The sequence below is a fragment of the Anser anser genome (assembly GCF_964211835.1).
Source record: "Anser anser genome assembly, chromosome: 5".
NCBI lineage: Eukaryota > Metazoa > Chordata > Aves > Anseriformes > Anatidae > Anser > Anser anser.
In genome coordinates this window covers 13,116,870-13,133,424 of record NC_139725.1, presented here as the reverse complement: position 1 = coordinate 13,133,424, position 16,555 = coordinate 13,116,870, and the positions used below count along the sequence as shown (strand labels likewise).

The 16,555-nt window shown below is 36.4% G+C and overlaps 1 protein-coding gene across 3 annotated transcripts in view; it reads left to right on the top strand.

Annotated features, from left to right (window-relative positions):
- Nucleotides 1-16,555, top strand: part of MYBPC3 (myosin binding protein C3) — a 68,277-nt gene that overhangs the window by 12,289 nt on the left and 39,433 nt on the right. For 2 of the 3 annotated variants that reach the window (XM_083840444.1, XM_083840443.1), the window contains exons 2-9: nucleotides 4,807-5,073; nucleotides 7,581-7,676; nucleotides 7,938-8,024; nucleotides 8,172-8,320; nucleotides 9,260-9,377; nucleotides 10,186-10,234; nucleotides 11,464-11,508; nucleotides 13,887-13,943. In XM_083840444.1, coding sequence (XP_083696570.1) covers nucleotides 4,807-5,073; nucleotides 7,581-7,676; nucleotides 7,938-8,024; nucleotides 8,172-8,320; nucleotides 9,260-9,377; nucleotides 10,186-10,234; nucleotides 11,464-11,508; nucleotides 13,887-13,943 — 868 coding nt within the window. The remainder of the gene's footprint in view (nucleotides 1-4,806; nucleotides 5,074-7,580; nucleotides 7,677-7,937; nucleotides 8,025-8,171; nucleotides 8,321-9,259; nucleotides 9,378-10,185; nucleotides 10,235-11,463; nucleotides 11,509-13,886; nucleotides 13,944-16,555) is intronic. The other variant, XM_083840445.1, reaches the window with a different exon arrangement.

Sequence of the window (16,555 nt, the reverse complement as noted above, 5' to 3'; positions counted from 1 at the left end):
TCTTAACAAGCCAAATCAGTTACAGGATGTGGCTAGGAAGTGAAATGATTCCAGTTAATTAAACATTATTTTAATACATATCTTATCTTCATTTTTTCTGGCAATCACCAAATAAGCATTTCTCCTCTAGCATTTAACACTAGCTTTTATTCTTATTCGAGATACAACAGCACTTAGTTGCTATTTATTAGCTATTTGATGCTGTACAAAGAAACACAAAAATAGTCCCTGGCTCTAAAGAGTTACAAAATGAAAGTCCAGTAAATGGACAGACAACTCAACAAGAGAGCAAAGAAAACAGTCCAATAGGTAGCGACCTGGGTAGGAGCTTAGCCATTTTGTTGTTTTTTGCATAGGAGAATATGAAAAAGCTTTGTAGCAGAATAGTAAACTAGGTTGATGTAAGCATTAGAAGATTAATTCAAAGCAGGTCAGAAAGTAAGGGAGAAAGCATGAAGGCGCTAGAATGAAGATTTAACAAATGGCAGCTGTAGGAAAGCAGAATGCTAATTTCATGATTTTACTTAGGAGAAAAGCAAAGGTAGTTGGTTTTGGAACTTAAATGATATAATTCTAGTTTAATTTGGCCAAAAGCATATGTATTTTGTATTTCTTCAACCTGCTGATTGAAAGACTTATTAATAAATTATTATCAAAATGCAATCTGATTGTGGAGCTCCAAAAAGAGACAGTTTTTTATTACTAATTAATGAAGTTGTAAGTCATGTAACATATACAACTGTATAGCTGATGTTTCCAGACCCATCTTCAGTTGTTATAAGACTCTTAGAGGACTGCTGTCACATGCAAGTTCAAGCAGGGACAAAATTAGGCACAGAAAGCTTTCTGCAAGACTACTTCAGACCACATGGAGCCTGCTTCCCATTTTGTCACAGGTAGAAATTTGCTCTTTTACATTACTCAGAAGTTATGTGAGGTTCTTATGGGTGCTGGAATTGGTAGGAAAGTCTGGGATATGAGAAGTGGGTGCTGAAAAATGGGTTAGGATAAAGTGGCTCTAGACTCGTTTCCTTTCATTAGCTCCGCATCCCTCGTCTCACCCCATGTTAACTCGCCAAAGCAATTGCAGCTCCTTTCCCCCAACAAACACACACAGCACACTTATCATTCAGCTTCCCTTCAACAACAATTCCTGTCATCACCAGCACTGACAATTCATAAATATGTGCCTCTTCCCTTTCCCCCGAATTGTACACGTTGTTAGCATTACTGACTGGTCTCTCTCCCTTTTTGCTGGGTGGGTTAGACTTTAACGGCAAGCAGAGAGTTAAAAAAATGGGAGGCAGTTCGTCATCAGGTGCTCCAGCCCAATGGCTCCTCAGCTCACATTTGACTGGAATCTGGATAAACATGTGATAGTGCCTGAGATCTGTCAGGGCCTGACAGGCACAAGAGGTGTAGCCATTCCACAACATCACATGAGAAGTGTCACAGTTGCTGGGTTTTCCACAGCCTGATGGTGATGGTAGTGTCAAAGAGCGTTTTGAGCAAAGGATGGATACATGAAACTCAGAGGGACATAGCTGGGTAGAAGCCAAATCAAATGTTGAAGTGAGAGAGATCTCTAAGTGGGGAATGTGTTTCTGACAAAAGCAGGAAAAGTCGAGGCTCTCAGAATTGACAATAAGTTTTGAATGGTGATAGTTTGGGACATTCCTGTTGAGGAAATAGTTGGATTAGATTGGTATGACTACATGAAAAAAATAAATCTGGTGAACTCGGATACATTTGTTACCTAAAGTAGGACCCACAATGAAGGAGAGGAGACTGGGAACAGCTGATCTCTCACTTCTCTTTCTTCTGTTAAGCTGTCCACTTTTCCCCCGCAAGGGAAAATGACAGGATTCTCATCAAATGCTTGTTCAGCAATCACTCTTCTGCAACAAAGTAATTTCTTATAAAACCTCCAGCTTACATCCCCACTTTTCCTTTGCATGCAAATATTAACAGTGGAAGATAAAAGGGAATATAAACGGATATACAAAGAGACACCACTTTGAACATTGTCATCCACTGACTCTGAAACTCTGGTGCAAGAAAATGACTCTCAGAATCTCCTTGCCTGTGAAAAAGTGGGTTCTCAGGAATGGTTCTTGCAGGTCTTTATTCTCATGGAAATTTTGGCCTGTTCCAATTACATGTTTTAATGGAAATATTCACAAACATTTTAAGTAGCAATTTAAATAAATTAATCTTTTGGCAGGAAAGGGAGAGAGGAAAAGAGAAAAGACAGGGAAACTTACTTGTAAACTTCTACATATGTATTTAGATTTTCCACAAGTCAGAAATATGATGTGATGGTGGAGATTTCTCACTGTGAATGTAGTTCTGTCCAACAATCTGTTTCTGTTGAGTCATCTAAAGTAAATGTAAGAAACCTTACCACTTTACAGGATGTGCAGCAGAACACAAAGTTATTTCTAAATACACATCTTGAAACGCTGACATTCAAAGGATGGAACCTTTGCAGGTGACATTACTGTTAAGTAATTAGTGTATTTATAGACTCTTTTATGCTTAAATAGAAGAGTGATGATGATAGTACTCAGAGAAAAAGCATGCTCACTTTCCACCACATCTCTACAGTCACAGGGAGAGGAGCCAGCTGGTAGGTATTTCAAGAAGTGACCTGGCCCCACACTCTGTGGTAGTCTGGCCAACTCTAATTATCTTTTGAATTTTTTACATTAAAGTTGCTGTCTATAGTAACTCTCATGCAACTAGTCACAATGATACACTGCATCAAAGATACCCTGCTGTGTTACATACTGAAGTGCAATACTGTGCCAAAAGACATGCAGCTGGTAACAAGCATTTGACTACTACACTAAATTACAGAGCATTATATTCTATAAAATACCATATTCTGTGTAAGAACAATTATATCTTACAGCCCTAAGGTTAGAAAAAAAAAATAATCACATAAAAACATCCAGGCACATTCCAGTGTCAGGAAATTTCATATACACGTAGAAGAAGACAAAAGGAGCTCATTGAAGGCTACTTTAAACTTAGTGCAAAACAAATTTGTTTTCTCACCAAATTATAAAGTGTGAGGAAAAAAAAAAAAAGAAAAACATATTTTAGGAATCTATATAAAAAAAGAGAGGCAAAATGCAATGCATCCTAAATTATAGAATTATTTGTAAGTCACTTTATTTGATGCTTGAGCAAACTGAATTTGATGCTTTGCAAAACAATGCAAGAAGAGAGTTCTGTTTCATGACTACAGTCCAAAGGCCATCAGACAAAATCTTTGCAGGTGTAACTCCACTGTGGTCGATTAAATTATGCAGTCTGAGCAAATGATACAGGAATGGAGATTTAGTGCAGATGGCATTATTAGTACTGTAGCATTTATACTAGCTAAAGCACCTGTTTGAACATGAGTATGAGCTATTTCTTTTAGAATATTTCCTTCCATATCACGTTCCCTTCATTTTTATAAATAAGGGACAAAAGCTTATGCTAATTATAACCATTGTTCTGGTGTTTAGGAAAGTTGCTGTTGTCCAAGTAGAAAAGCCACGGATACTTTGCAGCAGAGGTGACTGATGTAATCAAATGTGACAGAATTACTAGTATTATATAAAAGTATGGTTATGAAAGGGCAAGTCAATAAAAAGATGACATAATGACACACAAAAAACATTTAATGTATGAATCAGAATGTAAATTACTGGTATTTTTATACACGAACATGGCTCAGGGCAATTAGCAGAAAGGTAACAGATTTAGTGAAGTCCAAAACACGAACATGAAAAACTTGGTTCAAAATAAAGTTAAAAGATAAAAATAAATAATTCAGAGCAAAGGAAATGGTAAAGCAAGCAGTTTCATTAAAATCTAATCTTGAGAAAGATTAAGATACCCATGGGCTGAAAGCACAATACATGGCTTGCTTTCCAAATTCACATCTGTTGTGCTACTTTGATTACACATGAGCCAAAACAGGTCATTTGGTTTATGCTTGTTCATCCCATATTTTGAGAATTTAATTATTTCTCATCATTAGGATCATAAGTGCTCCTTAACATACAGAGAAAATATTTTGATCCATCTTGTAATTCATTAGAAAACTAGCTGTCATAGGTAAGCACTTTAATTTTTAATACTAAATTTGGTATGTTCAGAATAATGATTTGAATGCAAACAACACTTGATAATATTTTAGCTGGGATACAATTACAAAAGCCATCATAGGAACATGCATCCCTTTCTACTATAGCCTTGATTGGTCAAAACAGAAGGACTGAAGATGAACCATTAATTTATTGTGGTATATTAGGACACAGGTTGCTGCAGTAACTGTAGTTTTGTTGGAGGAACAGATCCTGCTCCTTTTTAACACCAGCATTAAGCAACTGTTAGGATAGAATTAAGAAGGTATTCCTATTTCTAAACAAAACTGCATGGCAAATTAACACAGAAAGCTTTATATGTGAGAATATATATCATATCAACTTGTCATAGATCAAAACACTCACTGATGAAAAATCAGAGCTCAGTACAGGAGACAGGAAGAGGAAGATGGACAGTGAGACAAGTTTGCTATCCCTTACATTTTATCTCATGACAATATGGAGAAGACACGACATCTCAGTCAGAAACAGAACTTGGTAAATACAAAGACAATTCCACAACTTCTCTGTGGAAAGTGTAATTTATATCTTGCATGGGCAGATGGGAGAGAAAGGAGACAGCTGTTGCAGCCACAACAGCTGACTACACCAGATATCCCACAACTGCAAAACAGATTTTAGTGAGTCCTCTCTCTTTTTTTAGTTTCTGCATTTACCAAGAAGCCGAAGACAACAGAGGTGACAGCCGGAAGTACAGCTGTGTTTGAAGCAGAGACAGAAAAAGCCGGCATCAAGGTGAAGTGGCAGCGAGCTGGCACAGAAATTACTGAAAGTGAGAAATATGTCATCAAGGCAGAAGGAAACAAGCATTCGCTGACAATCAATAATGTAGTAAAAGAAGATGATGTGACATATGCTGTAATAGCTGGAAGTTCCAAGGTCAAATTTGAACTCAAGGTCAAAGAACCAGGTACAGTGCTTCCTAAACAATTCTAATTTCAACAGTATTTCCAATCACATGTTCAAAATTCATGAATGGGGCCCATGGAAATTAGCCTAATTTAAAATTGTGAAATTTCTTTACTGGCAATATATCTTTTTTGCCATATGATTTGAAACTGTAGTAAGGTTTATAAAAGATACTCTTTAATATTAACCTGAGGAACACATTTCCTGTGGGTAAGGCCCCCATTTCCAGACAACAGAAGTCCACACAGTGGAGAACACAGAGGAAATTTCAATGTACTTCTTTAGAATTCATGCTCAAGCTTTTCTCTATAACTATTAGTGAAGTTGAAAAGGAAAGCAAAGCAAAGCTAGTCTAACCTGAACTAACCTTGCATCTTAGGCCTGGTATTTAAAAAAAATAAATAAAAAAAAAAATCTATTTAAATACAAAACTGTAACAATTGACAAAAATTTCCAAGTTATGCTGTTATGTTTTTTAGGAGTTCATATGTTCCTACAAAATGTCTCAAAATCACCTGCTAACAAAAGCTCATATTTCTTGAAGAACTTGAATACAAAGAGTAACCTTTATATTATTTGTGTATCACCTATCATTACTATCTGTGTGTGCATTAAAGCAACTGCTGGATGGGAAATGGAGACACCTTCCCCAGGCTTTCTTGGAAAAAACATTTTGACCTTCCTGATCCCTTTTTTTTTCCTCCAAAAGTTTTGGTCCCCATTCAGCACTTTTTGTATCTTAATATTCGATATTTTCCCTTTTTATTTTGGTAAAAAGCCTTTAACTAACACTGTTTATATCACCTCCTTTCCTTTGCTATCACTGTTTGTTCTAGCCATAATGTACCATGATGTTAATGAGATATTCTGGTTAGCTGAAAGATACTCCTGAATATTTAACAGGAGGCAAGACATTCTGTTCCAGATGAAGTGACAGTGCATGACAGATTATGAGGAAGGGGTAATCCTAATATGGTTTAGAAAAATTTAATAGCTGTCAGAGCATGTAACAGTATGTTCTTGCTGGCTTTCTCATCCACAAAGTAAAAAGGTACATATTATACTAGTTCTATCTTCCTTGCCTTTAAGGTTAGTTTCAGGTAGAACCTGTTACATGTAGACAGCCTACAAACAGCTGAGTTATTAAATCTGGAAACATAATTGTGGACTAAAAGCTATCTGCCTCTGACAAACACACATTGTTGATGGGGATATCAGGATGCTAGACAATTTTCCTGTATACATTTTACACTGATGCCTCAAAATAAGCCTTTTCTAAACAGCTACGCATCTAAGTTATGGGAGCATCCACAGTAGCTCCACAGTTAGGATAACTCTTGGTTCCTTCCAGTAAAATTTGAGTTGAAATTTATTTGGACTAGATCCAATGGGATACTTTCTAACAATAAAAGTTAAAATCGTACTGTTTTCTCTTAAGACATAAATACATTTTAGGGTAAAAGGCATAAATTTTCTGAAAGTGGGGTTGATTCATGATCGTATCTTCACGGCTACTGTCTTGTTTTTCAGATCTTACAAAGATTAGGCTGTTAAAGTATAACTGGATTACCCACTATTATTATTATCACAAACAATAATCTTTTCAGCTTTTTATTATCAAAACAATAGAAACTGTCTCCTTGCCTACCCAGACACAGCCACTTCCCTTTGTTACAGAGGAGCCACACAAATTACTCACCTCATGGCACAATATGTCCAGAAATCTCTGGTGCAAAAGACGCTGCAATAGCTGGGAAACAGCACGTGGGACTTGATTGTGAAGTAGGCAAGGCCCTTTGGAAGCGTCTCTGCTACCTAAGGGAAAAAAAAATACGTCAGCAGCTGATCTGCTTCAAGAAATTTTACCTCCCTCCTTCTGGTTCAGTTGCTCACTCCTACTCCCTTTTTATACATTTCTATCTTCTCTAGTGTGCCAAATGAATTTGTCTGAATTTGTCTGTGAGGCCACAGTTTAACTAAGAGGGCATAAACTTCCATGAGCCAGGGGAGCAAACGATAGTGAGATTTTTAAAATACTTTCTCCATACTGATTGCTAGTAATGTCTAGCATTTCTCCCAAACCACAGACAGCTGCAGCATTTAGAACATTACATTCCAACCACAGAGTTAAACAAAATCTCATGAAAAAGCAAATTTTTTTAAAAAATCATAACTGCATCATTTTCACTACTTTTCCTACTTTTTTCTCTAACTGAGGTTAACAGCTAACAACAGTGCTATCATCAGCTGACAAGATTTTACACATCAAAAACATAGAATCTGAAATTTCAGGCATCAGCTCCTTCCTAGCCCAGAAGAGAGCCTTGTCATCCAGCAGCCAGTAGGCCCCTTCTCCTTACAGCACACCTTCTAAGTTCTAGAAAACCACAGTTGTTTTGTTTTGGTTTTTTTGCATTTCCTAAATATATCAAAGACTGTTCCTTTGCAAAATTTCTTCAGAAAGTAGAAACACAGCTTTCTCTAATCTTGGTTAACATTCATTTCCAGAAAAGAGTGAGACGGTCACTCCTGCGGAAGCTGCTCCTGCCCCAGCTGCCTCAGAGCTGCCTACTCCGCCAGTAGAAAGCAGCCAAAACACAGAAGGTAATAAAGAACTACTGCTCTTATTAAGTCTGGTACATTAACAGAAGGGAAAAATTGGAACAGTGAACCTTTACAGTAAACAAGGTAGAAACAGTAGCTGAAAGGTGACTGATGGTGATAAATGACAGAGAATAAAGAATAATCTCAGAGACAGGAGAAACATACTGCGATATTTTGAAATGACTTAACAAATTTACTACATAGGCTGTAAGAGAAGCTGATGCAGAAAGTCCTAACTAGGAGTTCTTGTGTTTGATTCAGTTCCATCTGCTGGGACTCAACCAGAAGAGCCTGTGGACCCTATTGGGCTCTTTGTGACACGACCTCAGGATGGAGAAGTTACTGCTGGTGGGTACAAAATCTGAGTCAAGCGGTGTTTGTCGACTGCACCTGCTGCCTGACTGCTTAGCTCTCCACATACAGGAGGACAGCGGTCATCTAACAGATATATTAAACACTACTCATAATCTTATTTTAACCTACTTGCCTTACAAGGTGGAAATATCACGTTCACTGCCAAAGTTGCAGGTGAGAGCCTGCTGAAGAAACCATCAGTGAAATGGTTCAAAGGAAAGTGGATGGACCTAGCAAGCAAAGTGGGGAAGCATCTCCAGCTGCATGACAGTTATGATCGAAACAACAAGGTACAGCTGGCAGAGTAAGATTCTCAGTCTTCTAGATTCTAATCTTTAATCTGGGGAAAATACAAGCGAATATAGGAATGTTTTGAGGTACCAAAACTATATAGTATGTAATATTTATGCAGACACATCTATGTTTTGACCATGCAGACAAGAGACGAGCACTACATGCAGAGTCTTGTACATTTTGTTTATGGTGAAATGAGAAAATATCTGGTGGACTGGGGAAGCAGTTTTACACTACCTACTGCAGAATGCTCTACCTTCCTCCCAAGTAATAGATACTGGTTATATTTAAGAGAAAACAAAGTCAGGCAGATAGTTACATATAATCTATCTTCTTTTCATACAGATCAATTGTTCAGCTATTAGTGTTGGAATTTACTTTTCTCTTGCATTGGCTAGACTACTCTAAATAGCTCAGTAGATCCATTTCTACCACAAAAGTGTCCAAGGATACACAAACAGGAACACAAGAGAGTCTGTACCATGGCTTCTCATCCCATGTGGGATATGAAGCACTAACACCCTCTCCTGGATGGAACAGAACAGACTTGCTCATGAGTGAATTAGCCACTCTTGCTGAATTCTAGGTAGAGGCTATGTTTATTTAATGAAAGTTCTATTCCTGTTTCCAATGAACATGCAGTTGCTATATGTGATGGCTATGTACACCAGTACATCAGTACAGTTTCCTAATATAACATTGAATGCTCTGGTAGACCTGTACTGATCATACCCTTTAGCTGTTCCCACTGAATTGGGGATATGTAATTTTTATGACGGTAATGAGTTATACATTCAGGAGGTTCTTAATTCTAAAAGGAAACAACTGTATTTCATCCCTCATCTTTTTCTTTACGCCTTAATACGCTGTTTTCTAAATCTCTCTTAGCATTTAATTTTCTAACTTACAAAGTGTATCACTGGTCTCTGTTCTAGGTGTACACCTTTGAAATGGAAATCATAGAAGCAAATATGACTTTTGCAGGAGGGTACAGATGTGAGGTGTCTACTAAGGACAAGTTTGATAGTTCTAATTTCAACCTGACTGTCAATGGTAAAATGAACTACTGCCACCTTGCTTCTTCCTGTTTTGTTTTGTTTTCTTCCTATACATATGCCCACCGATTCTTTCTGGTATACAGCAGCTACTAGACAAGGATAGATCTGAAGTATAGACCTGCAGAGCTACAGGTGCACTTAGAGAAGCCTGCAGATGGAGATTGGGATGAGTTGGCAGAGATAGACAGCATTAGAAGAAACAGTTGGATGTCACTCAAGTCAGAACTGTGATGCTCTTTAAGGCAGCACACAGAAAGATGCAGAGCAGCCCAACTGTTCTCTGGCTTTATTCTGACTTCAGAAGTTTAGAACAGAGTAATCCAAGTTCTGTCTATGCAACATCCTAGGTGGAGTTCCTGTACATTACTACATATTTCCAAGAATTTACCTTTGCTTTCAAAGGACTGATTGCAATTTAGAATGAATAACATTAGACAGTTGTTATCCAGTGGTTTTCTCATTATGGTTTCAATATACCCTGTGAAGCCAGTAATCGAAACTAAAATTTACCAGCAGAGGAATTAAAAAGAAGAGATAAGACAATTTGTCACGCTGCTGACTATTATGAAGCATGAGACTGAGCTAAGTTATACATTAAACACTGGATGTTGAAAGCCAGTTAGTGAGGGTTACCTTTTTAAAGATACTGCTTCAGTCCTCCAATATATGACTGATCACAATTTACAACATACAAACTTTAGAACAAAAATGACTGTAACTGAAAAGCTTTATAAATAGCACTGTAGGTTTGCATTATTTTGATGTGCCACCTCATTCTTGTTTGTTGCTCTTTGTCACATCAGAAGCGCCACTAAGTGGAGACTTGGATATTCGTGCTGCCTTCCGACGCACGTGAGTATGCACAGTAGAAACTTACGTAGATCAGATTATACTTCCACGCAGAATTCATTACTTTCCTAGTAAAAGCAAAGACATGGTACCAACAAGTACAGAGACAGGGATGTCTACTAAGAAAATATTTCTACTGTTAAAATACTAAATAACATCTAGGAATCATCTAAGAGAATTTTGACTTTGTACTAGCATAACAATCATGCTTGTCTTCAATTATGCAATTGATAATGCATATCTTTTTATGAAGAACTTCAGCATTTTTTTTTCCAGTGCTGTAGAGCACTCCAGATATAAACCAATAGAGAGGGAAAAGATTCTGTGTAGTGCTTAGCCTCGATTTAGCGTGGCTTGAGGAGCTACATGCATCTTAAGACAAACATTTGCTAAACAAATTCCTAAACTGGAATTTGATGTGAGCCCTGTAAGCAGCATAACACCAATAACATTAATGCAAGCATTTTGATTGTATTTGTTTTCATGTTTTATATTAATTGAAAGAAGACAATGGTACTATAAATGTCTGTGTAAAAACCCCAATATATGCAGGTCCTAGATATCAAAGACTGCAAGGTGTTGCAATTGTACTGAAAAGACTATTCTCCCCAGCTCTGTAATATCATTTAAATTTATACATCACTTCACTAAATAAGATTTCCCTTCTGTTAGTAAAATTTGTGAATTTGTAACATCTTTTTTATTTCGACGTTAACATCTGTTTTTTATTAAGTATCTCTTCTTCCTTTAAGTAAATCAGTTTCTGTTTTAATTTCTATATATTTTTGCAAAGTTATTAGATCAAGAACATTCCAACAGGCATTAATTTCTCTAACATAGGAGAAAATTTAGCTCTGTAAACTGCTTGAATTTTTCCATACAAGTGCTATTTCTGTATGAGATTTGGATTTTGCATTCTATTATAAAGAGGTCTTGAAGAATTTATTTACAGTCAAATCCATCTGTAAGTAGCTGACCAGCCTGCTCTGATGCCTAATAAAGGACATTCAGTGCATAGGTGCATTGTGTTATTTCACTGCAGTGGAATTAGGCTCTAAGGGGTTCTCTTCTTGCTAGCAGAATTAAAAGAATTATTTTAGAATCAGCCGAGAGTAAGAACAATGTTAGCAGCTTCAGGTTGTTCATATTTTCAGCTCTTTCTATAAGAAAGAAGCCAGATTTTAAAATGAACTGTTTAAATCTGAAGCTCTGTGTTTGATACCCTCACTCAGGAGCCTGGCAGGAGGGGGGAGACGGATGACTTCAGCCTTTCTCAGGTAGTGTCTGCCTGTGTCAGCGAACAAATTCAAGTCCAACAATGAACTGTCTCTCTCTGATCAGGAAAATAAAATAAAAACAGACAGAATTAGCTCCACTTTCTATTATAAGCATTTAAATTCCCAATAAATCATGGTTATAGTATTTAGTGCTTATACAAGACTAGAATTTATACCAGTAAGTAGTAATATGAGTGTAAGATAATGAAAAGAGTAGTTTGACAGTTCAGTGAGAGGCAGATTCATCTACAGAAAAGGCATGTGCTTGGAGAGAGCTATCTTCACACAACCTTCAAAATTTTATGCATGCCTACCCCTCTGTTTTATACTCTTTCCTCTATACTGAGCACATCCTGACTAAAATGGTCACTTTTCTCACAGAAGTTTTTCAACACACGTGCATATGAAAATCTAATTTCCTGCCACACTCCTAATCCTACTATCATTAACTTTCCCGTCACATCCCTTTTGCTCCCAATGTCTTCTACCATAATTAAAATAGGAAGTCTGAGATTAGATTTAACTAATCTAATGTTAAAGCATGTTAAAGCAATTATTAAGGTCTTACTCTGCAGAAAAGCCAAACACTGTTTGGTGGGCTTTCCTGAAAAGCTGATTGTAATTACCACCTGGGAAGCAATAATGTGACTAATTCTCCTCCCACCTGTAGATTCTGATTACCTGAATATTTGATCACAAGAAGCCCTTTTCAAATTTAGTATAATAGTCATCTCTCTCTATATATGATGCCTGTAGCTATTGAAAATCTTCTTAAAGCAAGGATAAAGAGGCCAAAAATACACTTTCTTGCTTGAGCGTCACACCAAGAAAACCATCCATTCCAGTACTGTACTACCTTGAAAGTAATCACAAAAGTAAATATGGTGCTTTCTTAATAAACAGATCTCTTCTCACAACTTATTCAAAATAGTACTGATTCAAAATAAAAATGGTTTTGAATTATTTTTTCTCACCAACCTTGCATTGTCAAACAGCACAAAAAGTCTGGCACTTAATTCCCTTCCATTTTTATCACCAGTACTGGCAAAATGCCCATCCTTTATCTGTTGAAGCTGTTTTCTTACATATTTTTATATTTGTTCCTGCCGTATAGAATTTTCCTTACTTTCTGGTTTACACTCCTACAGACAGACTGACTGAAGTAACTAGCACTGTGTTGCCAGAGACAGCATTTTGTGCTACTGCTACCCCTGGTACACGTGAAAATAGTAATTTCTGTGTATGAAACACCGATTAAGGATAAGGTGTTGCTGCTGGAGGAATCTGAATGCTGTTTGTTGGTATCACCTGATTCTTACTCTCAAAACAGAGGTGTAAAGGAGCCTCTGAACATTGATGATGGGAGACCAACTGAGGTGAAGAAAATTCATTTTGACTTTCTAAACCCTGCCTGAATGCACAAAAAGATTTTTTTTTTTTTTTTGTAAATTGAACGATAAATAATCAGGAAATAGATTTAATTCCCAGTCAGCTTAGTACTTCCAAAACACATCTCCGGAGTGATTTTTTTCTAGGAACTAAGCCCAAATAAGTGATTTTAGAGACTTTGTACTAAGTTTTCATAGTAGATCTGTACTTCAAACATTCAGAATCACAGCTAAAACACATTTGACTCAGAACACCAAAAATTACATTGTGTGCTCCATCTGAGTTTAGCATATGACAATTATCATTACGTATCAAAAAATTCCTGCTGGTTGCTTCTTGTTCTCATCAATCAATTTATCACAATTGCTTGCCATGATGCTTTTTGAACAATTGTATGTTGAACCTCATCTCAGGTTCTATGTCAGATCACAGGATTCCTCCTTTTGCTCTCCCAAGCACCAGCAATGTGATACTTGTTTCATGGTAATGAACTCTGGAATCGCAAAGAGCCCTAAAAAATTGCAGCTGGGTATATTAGATAAAATACTACGAAAAAATAAAAAAGCGATTTTGGACTTGAGGATGTCCCTCAAAAAGGTTGGTTTAGTACTGCCCCCACTACAAACAATATCCATACTCCTGAAACTACAGCTTCCTAAAAGCACTAAAGATTCTAAATGAGAGCTTCTGCAACATCTACATGATAACCAATATATTCCAGATCAATATTACGACCAAATTAATAACCTCTACAGTTTTCTTCTTAATCAGTACAGAAAAAATGCAAGTTCATTGAACAAATTCCTTAAACCTGTATCTAGACCAATATGGAAAAAGAGCCTAATTACGTCACGTCCCATGTCAGAGCACATTCTAAGTCATTCTAAACCCATCCACTACTCCCCTGCAGAAATCTATCACCTATGTCATGATATAGTTTCATTTCCATTTCCTTCTAAAACTAATTACATTTTTCTGTTACTACACAGTACTGAGGGACATGACGAAGCTGGAGAGTTGAATTTCAGTGCCCTACTGAAAAAGAGGTGAGTAAAATCCACTAATCTTAGAGAAATAAAATTACCTTCTGTAGAATAACTCTGAAAACACTAGAAGTAGAGCAAGTAGGAGTTTAATAAGTTCAGAATCCTTGCAATTTTTCTAAAGCAGCTCTGAATGGAAAAAGGATAACAAGTACTTATGGCAACTTCCCCAAATAGTCAAGACTTCCTGCATTCTTGCTGGGTTTATACTGGAGCAAATAAATAAATTATTATTTTTTTTATTTTCCCAAGAAAGAAAAGACTGGGACCAGTGCAATTAGTTGCTTCCACCAAAACTTTCCACTAAAATAAATAAATAAATAAACTACAATACTTGTTTATAATGCTGTTTACTAAGAAATTTTTACCCTAAGTTTTCACAACACATGGCATGAGAGAACTAGGAAGAGAAGCATTTTTAGATATCCAAACATTACTATTATTATTACAGTATAAAACTATATATACTACATACAACATTTTTTTACAATAATATTCTGTGTTGTATAAATATTATATAATATATTTTAATGTTTTTTCTCTAACTCTTCTTTCTTGCTTTTACTTGCACTTTTTTTTTGGTGGAATTTCTTCTTCCCATTGTCTGTCCTTGACACATCTGTTTCATAATCTCTCTACATATGTTTTTTTCTTTTTACTACCATTGTAATCTGGATGTTTTGGATTCCACTGTTGACAACAGAGAGTAAGGTTTCTACTTTGATTGATTATAAATGCATGGGTCAGACTGAATATAAGAACCATTTGGTTTGAAATAATGCATGCATTTTTATCTTAGATGTAGAGCATGACAAACAATTATATAGTATGAAAATTATCAACTGCCAATTTCTGATACAGAAATGCTCTTAAGCAGTTAGAAATTAAGGACGAACTATCCCATACAAATCAATATGTTTTTTTCTGCATGTCCTTTGTTTTTCACCATTGCTTTCTTTGAGTAGCGGCTTTAAATAGTGCTTGAATTATCAAATTTTCTCAATAATCTGTTAGTTTAAATTCCTATTGTTTTAGAAAGCAGAAATGGGAACCTCTTCTTTGATCACAGATAATTTGCATAATTTGTATGCTGGTGCCTATCAAATATGCTCTCAAGGTTTGTTCCATACACCCATAAACATGTTTAGCAAACATATTACCAAAATCACCTATTCCATAAATGTACAGATTTCCCTGTTACAAAATATTTAATTTTGGGTAAGGTTTCCATTGATCGTTATCATCCCATTACTCTGGGCATGCTTCTGATTACTGCCCATGGTCACTCCCTCGTTTTCTGGCTCCTGAAGTTACTATAAACATTCATCACTAGACTCACATTCTAATCTCTATAGGCAAAAAAAATATATTTTTTTAATATTTAATTTTTTTCTTTTAAAATTTTGAGTAAGTGGAGGTTAAGGAAGGTAAAAAAAAATTGCTTAATTTTGTGCACAGTTGGAAGCCTTTTCTTAGAGGCATAGAAAGTGAGATTTTTTCTTCTGTTTCAGAACTCAGTTCAACCTGAACGATAACCTTTAACTTTCAATACCATTTTGTTATGTACATGTGACTTACTTTCCTGTGACTTCAACACAGGTTGAAGACCACTCCTATACTAATGAGAACTGAAAGGCATAAAAACTTACCATGGAATGAAAGTATTTTTCATTAGAATAGGACCGAAAAAAAGGACCTCATGCTGAGGAACTCTCAAGAGCTATGTAGATTCAAATAGAATTGAAGATTATTCTTTCACCACTTCTGCTTTGTCCCACCTAATTTACAAGTGCCCTCAATCCAGAGGTAATGAACATTACCACTGTAATAGAAACAGCTTCATTTAATACTGTATCTCCTATTGCTGTAATTTAATTAACTGGTGTTGACATACAGATGTCATGGGCCAAGGAGAGGTCATTGGGAAGAGGAAGGGAACAGCTGTCACAGAACTATTAAATGGGAAAGTTAGCGGAGACCTTGAAGGAGGTGACAGCTGACAGGGTCCAATCAGTTGACAGTAATGGGATAGGAAGGAACCATCTCTGGGATGTACGAAACTATTTTTAACCCCTCCACACATGTTTAAAACATATCAGCTGCATATTCCATTTACAGCAGATTCACTAAGCTGCATCTTAATGCCCCCAAGTGCATATTTAACCTATGAGGTGATCGCTCTGGATAAGGATCCCCAGTGTCACGGAGAGTAGTGTAAGGGTGGGAGAAACTCCAGGAGTGCAAGCTCTCATACGTTGCTTAGTTCCTGTTGGCAGTGGAAGAGTACAGTCTCACTGTGGCTTTATGTAATCAAAAAGAATATTTTAGCAAATATAAAATGGTGAAAAGGACTAGTGGGATGGGGAAACTTTTTCTTAGAGGCATAGAAAGTTTTTCTTCTGTTTCAGAACTCAATTCAACACTATAAGAAGGATAACCTTTAACTTTTAGTACAATTTTGTTATGTAAATGTGACTTAAAGCTTTCTCCTGTAACTAGAAAATACTAGTATTTAGGAGGAAGAAAATACATTCTGAGCATAAGGGCTCAAATTTATTTTATTTCTGCTTGCATGCAAACAGCATTGAAACAGCACTGAAATGGTATTGCCAGAT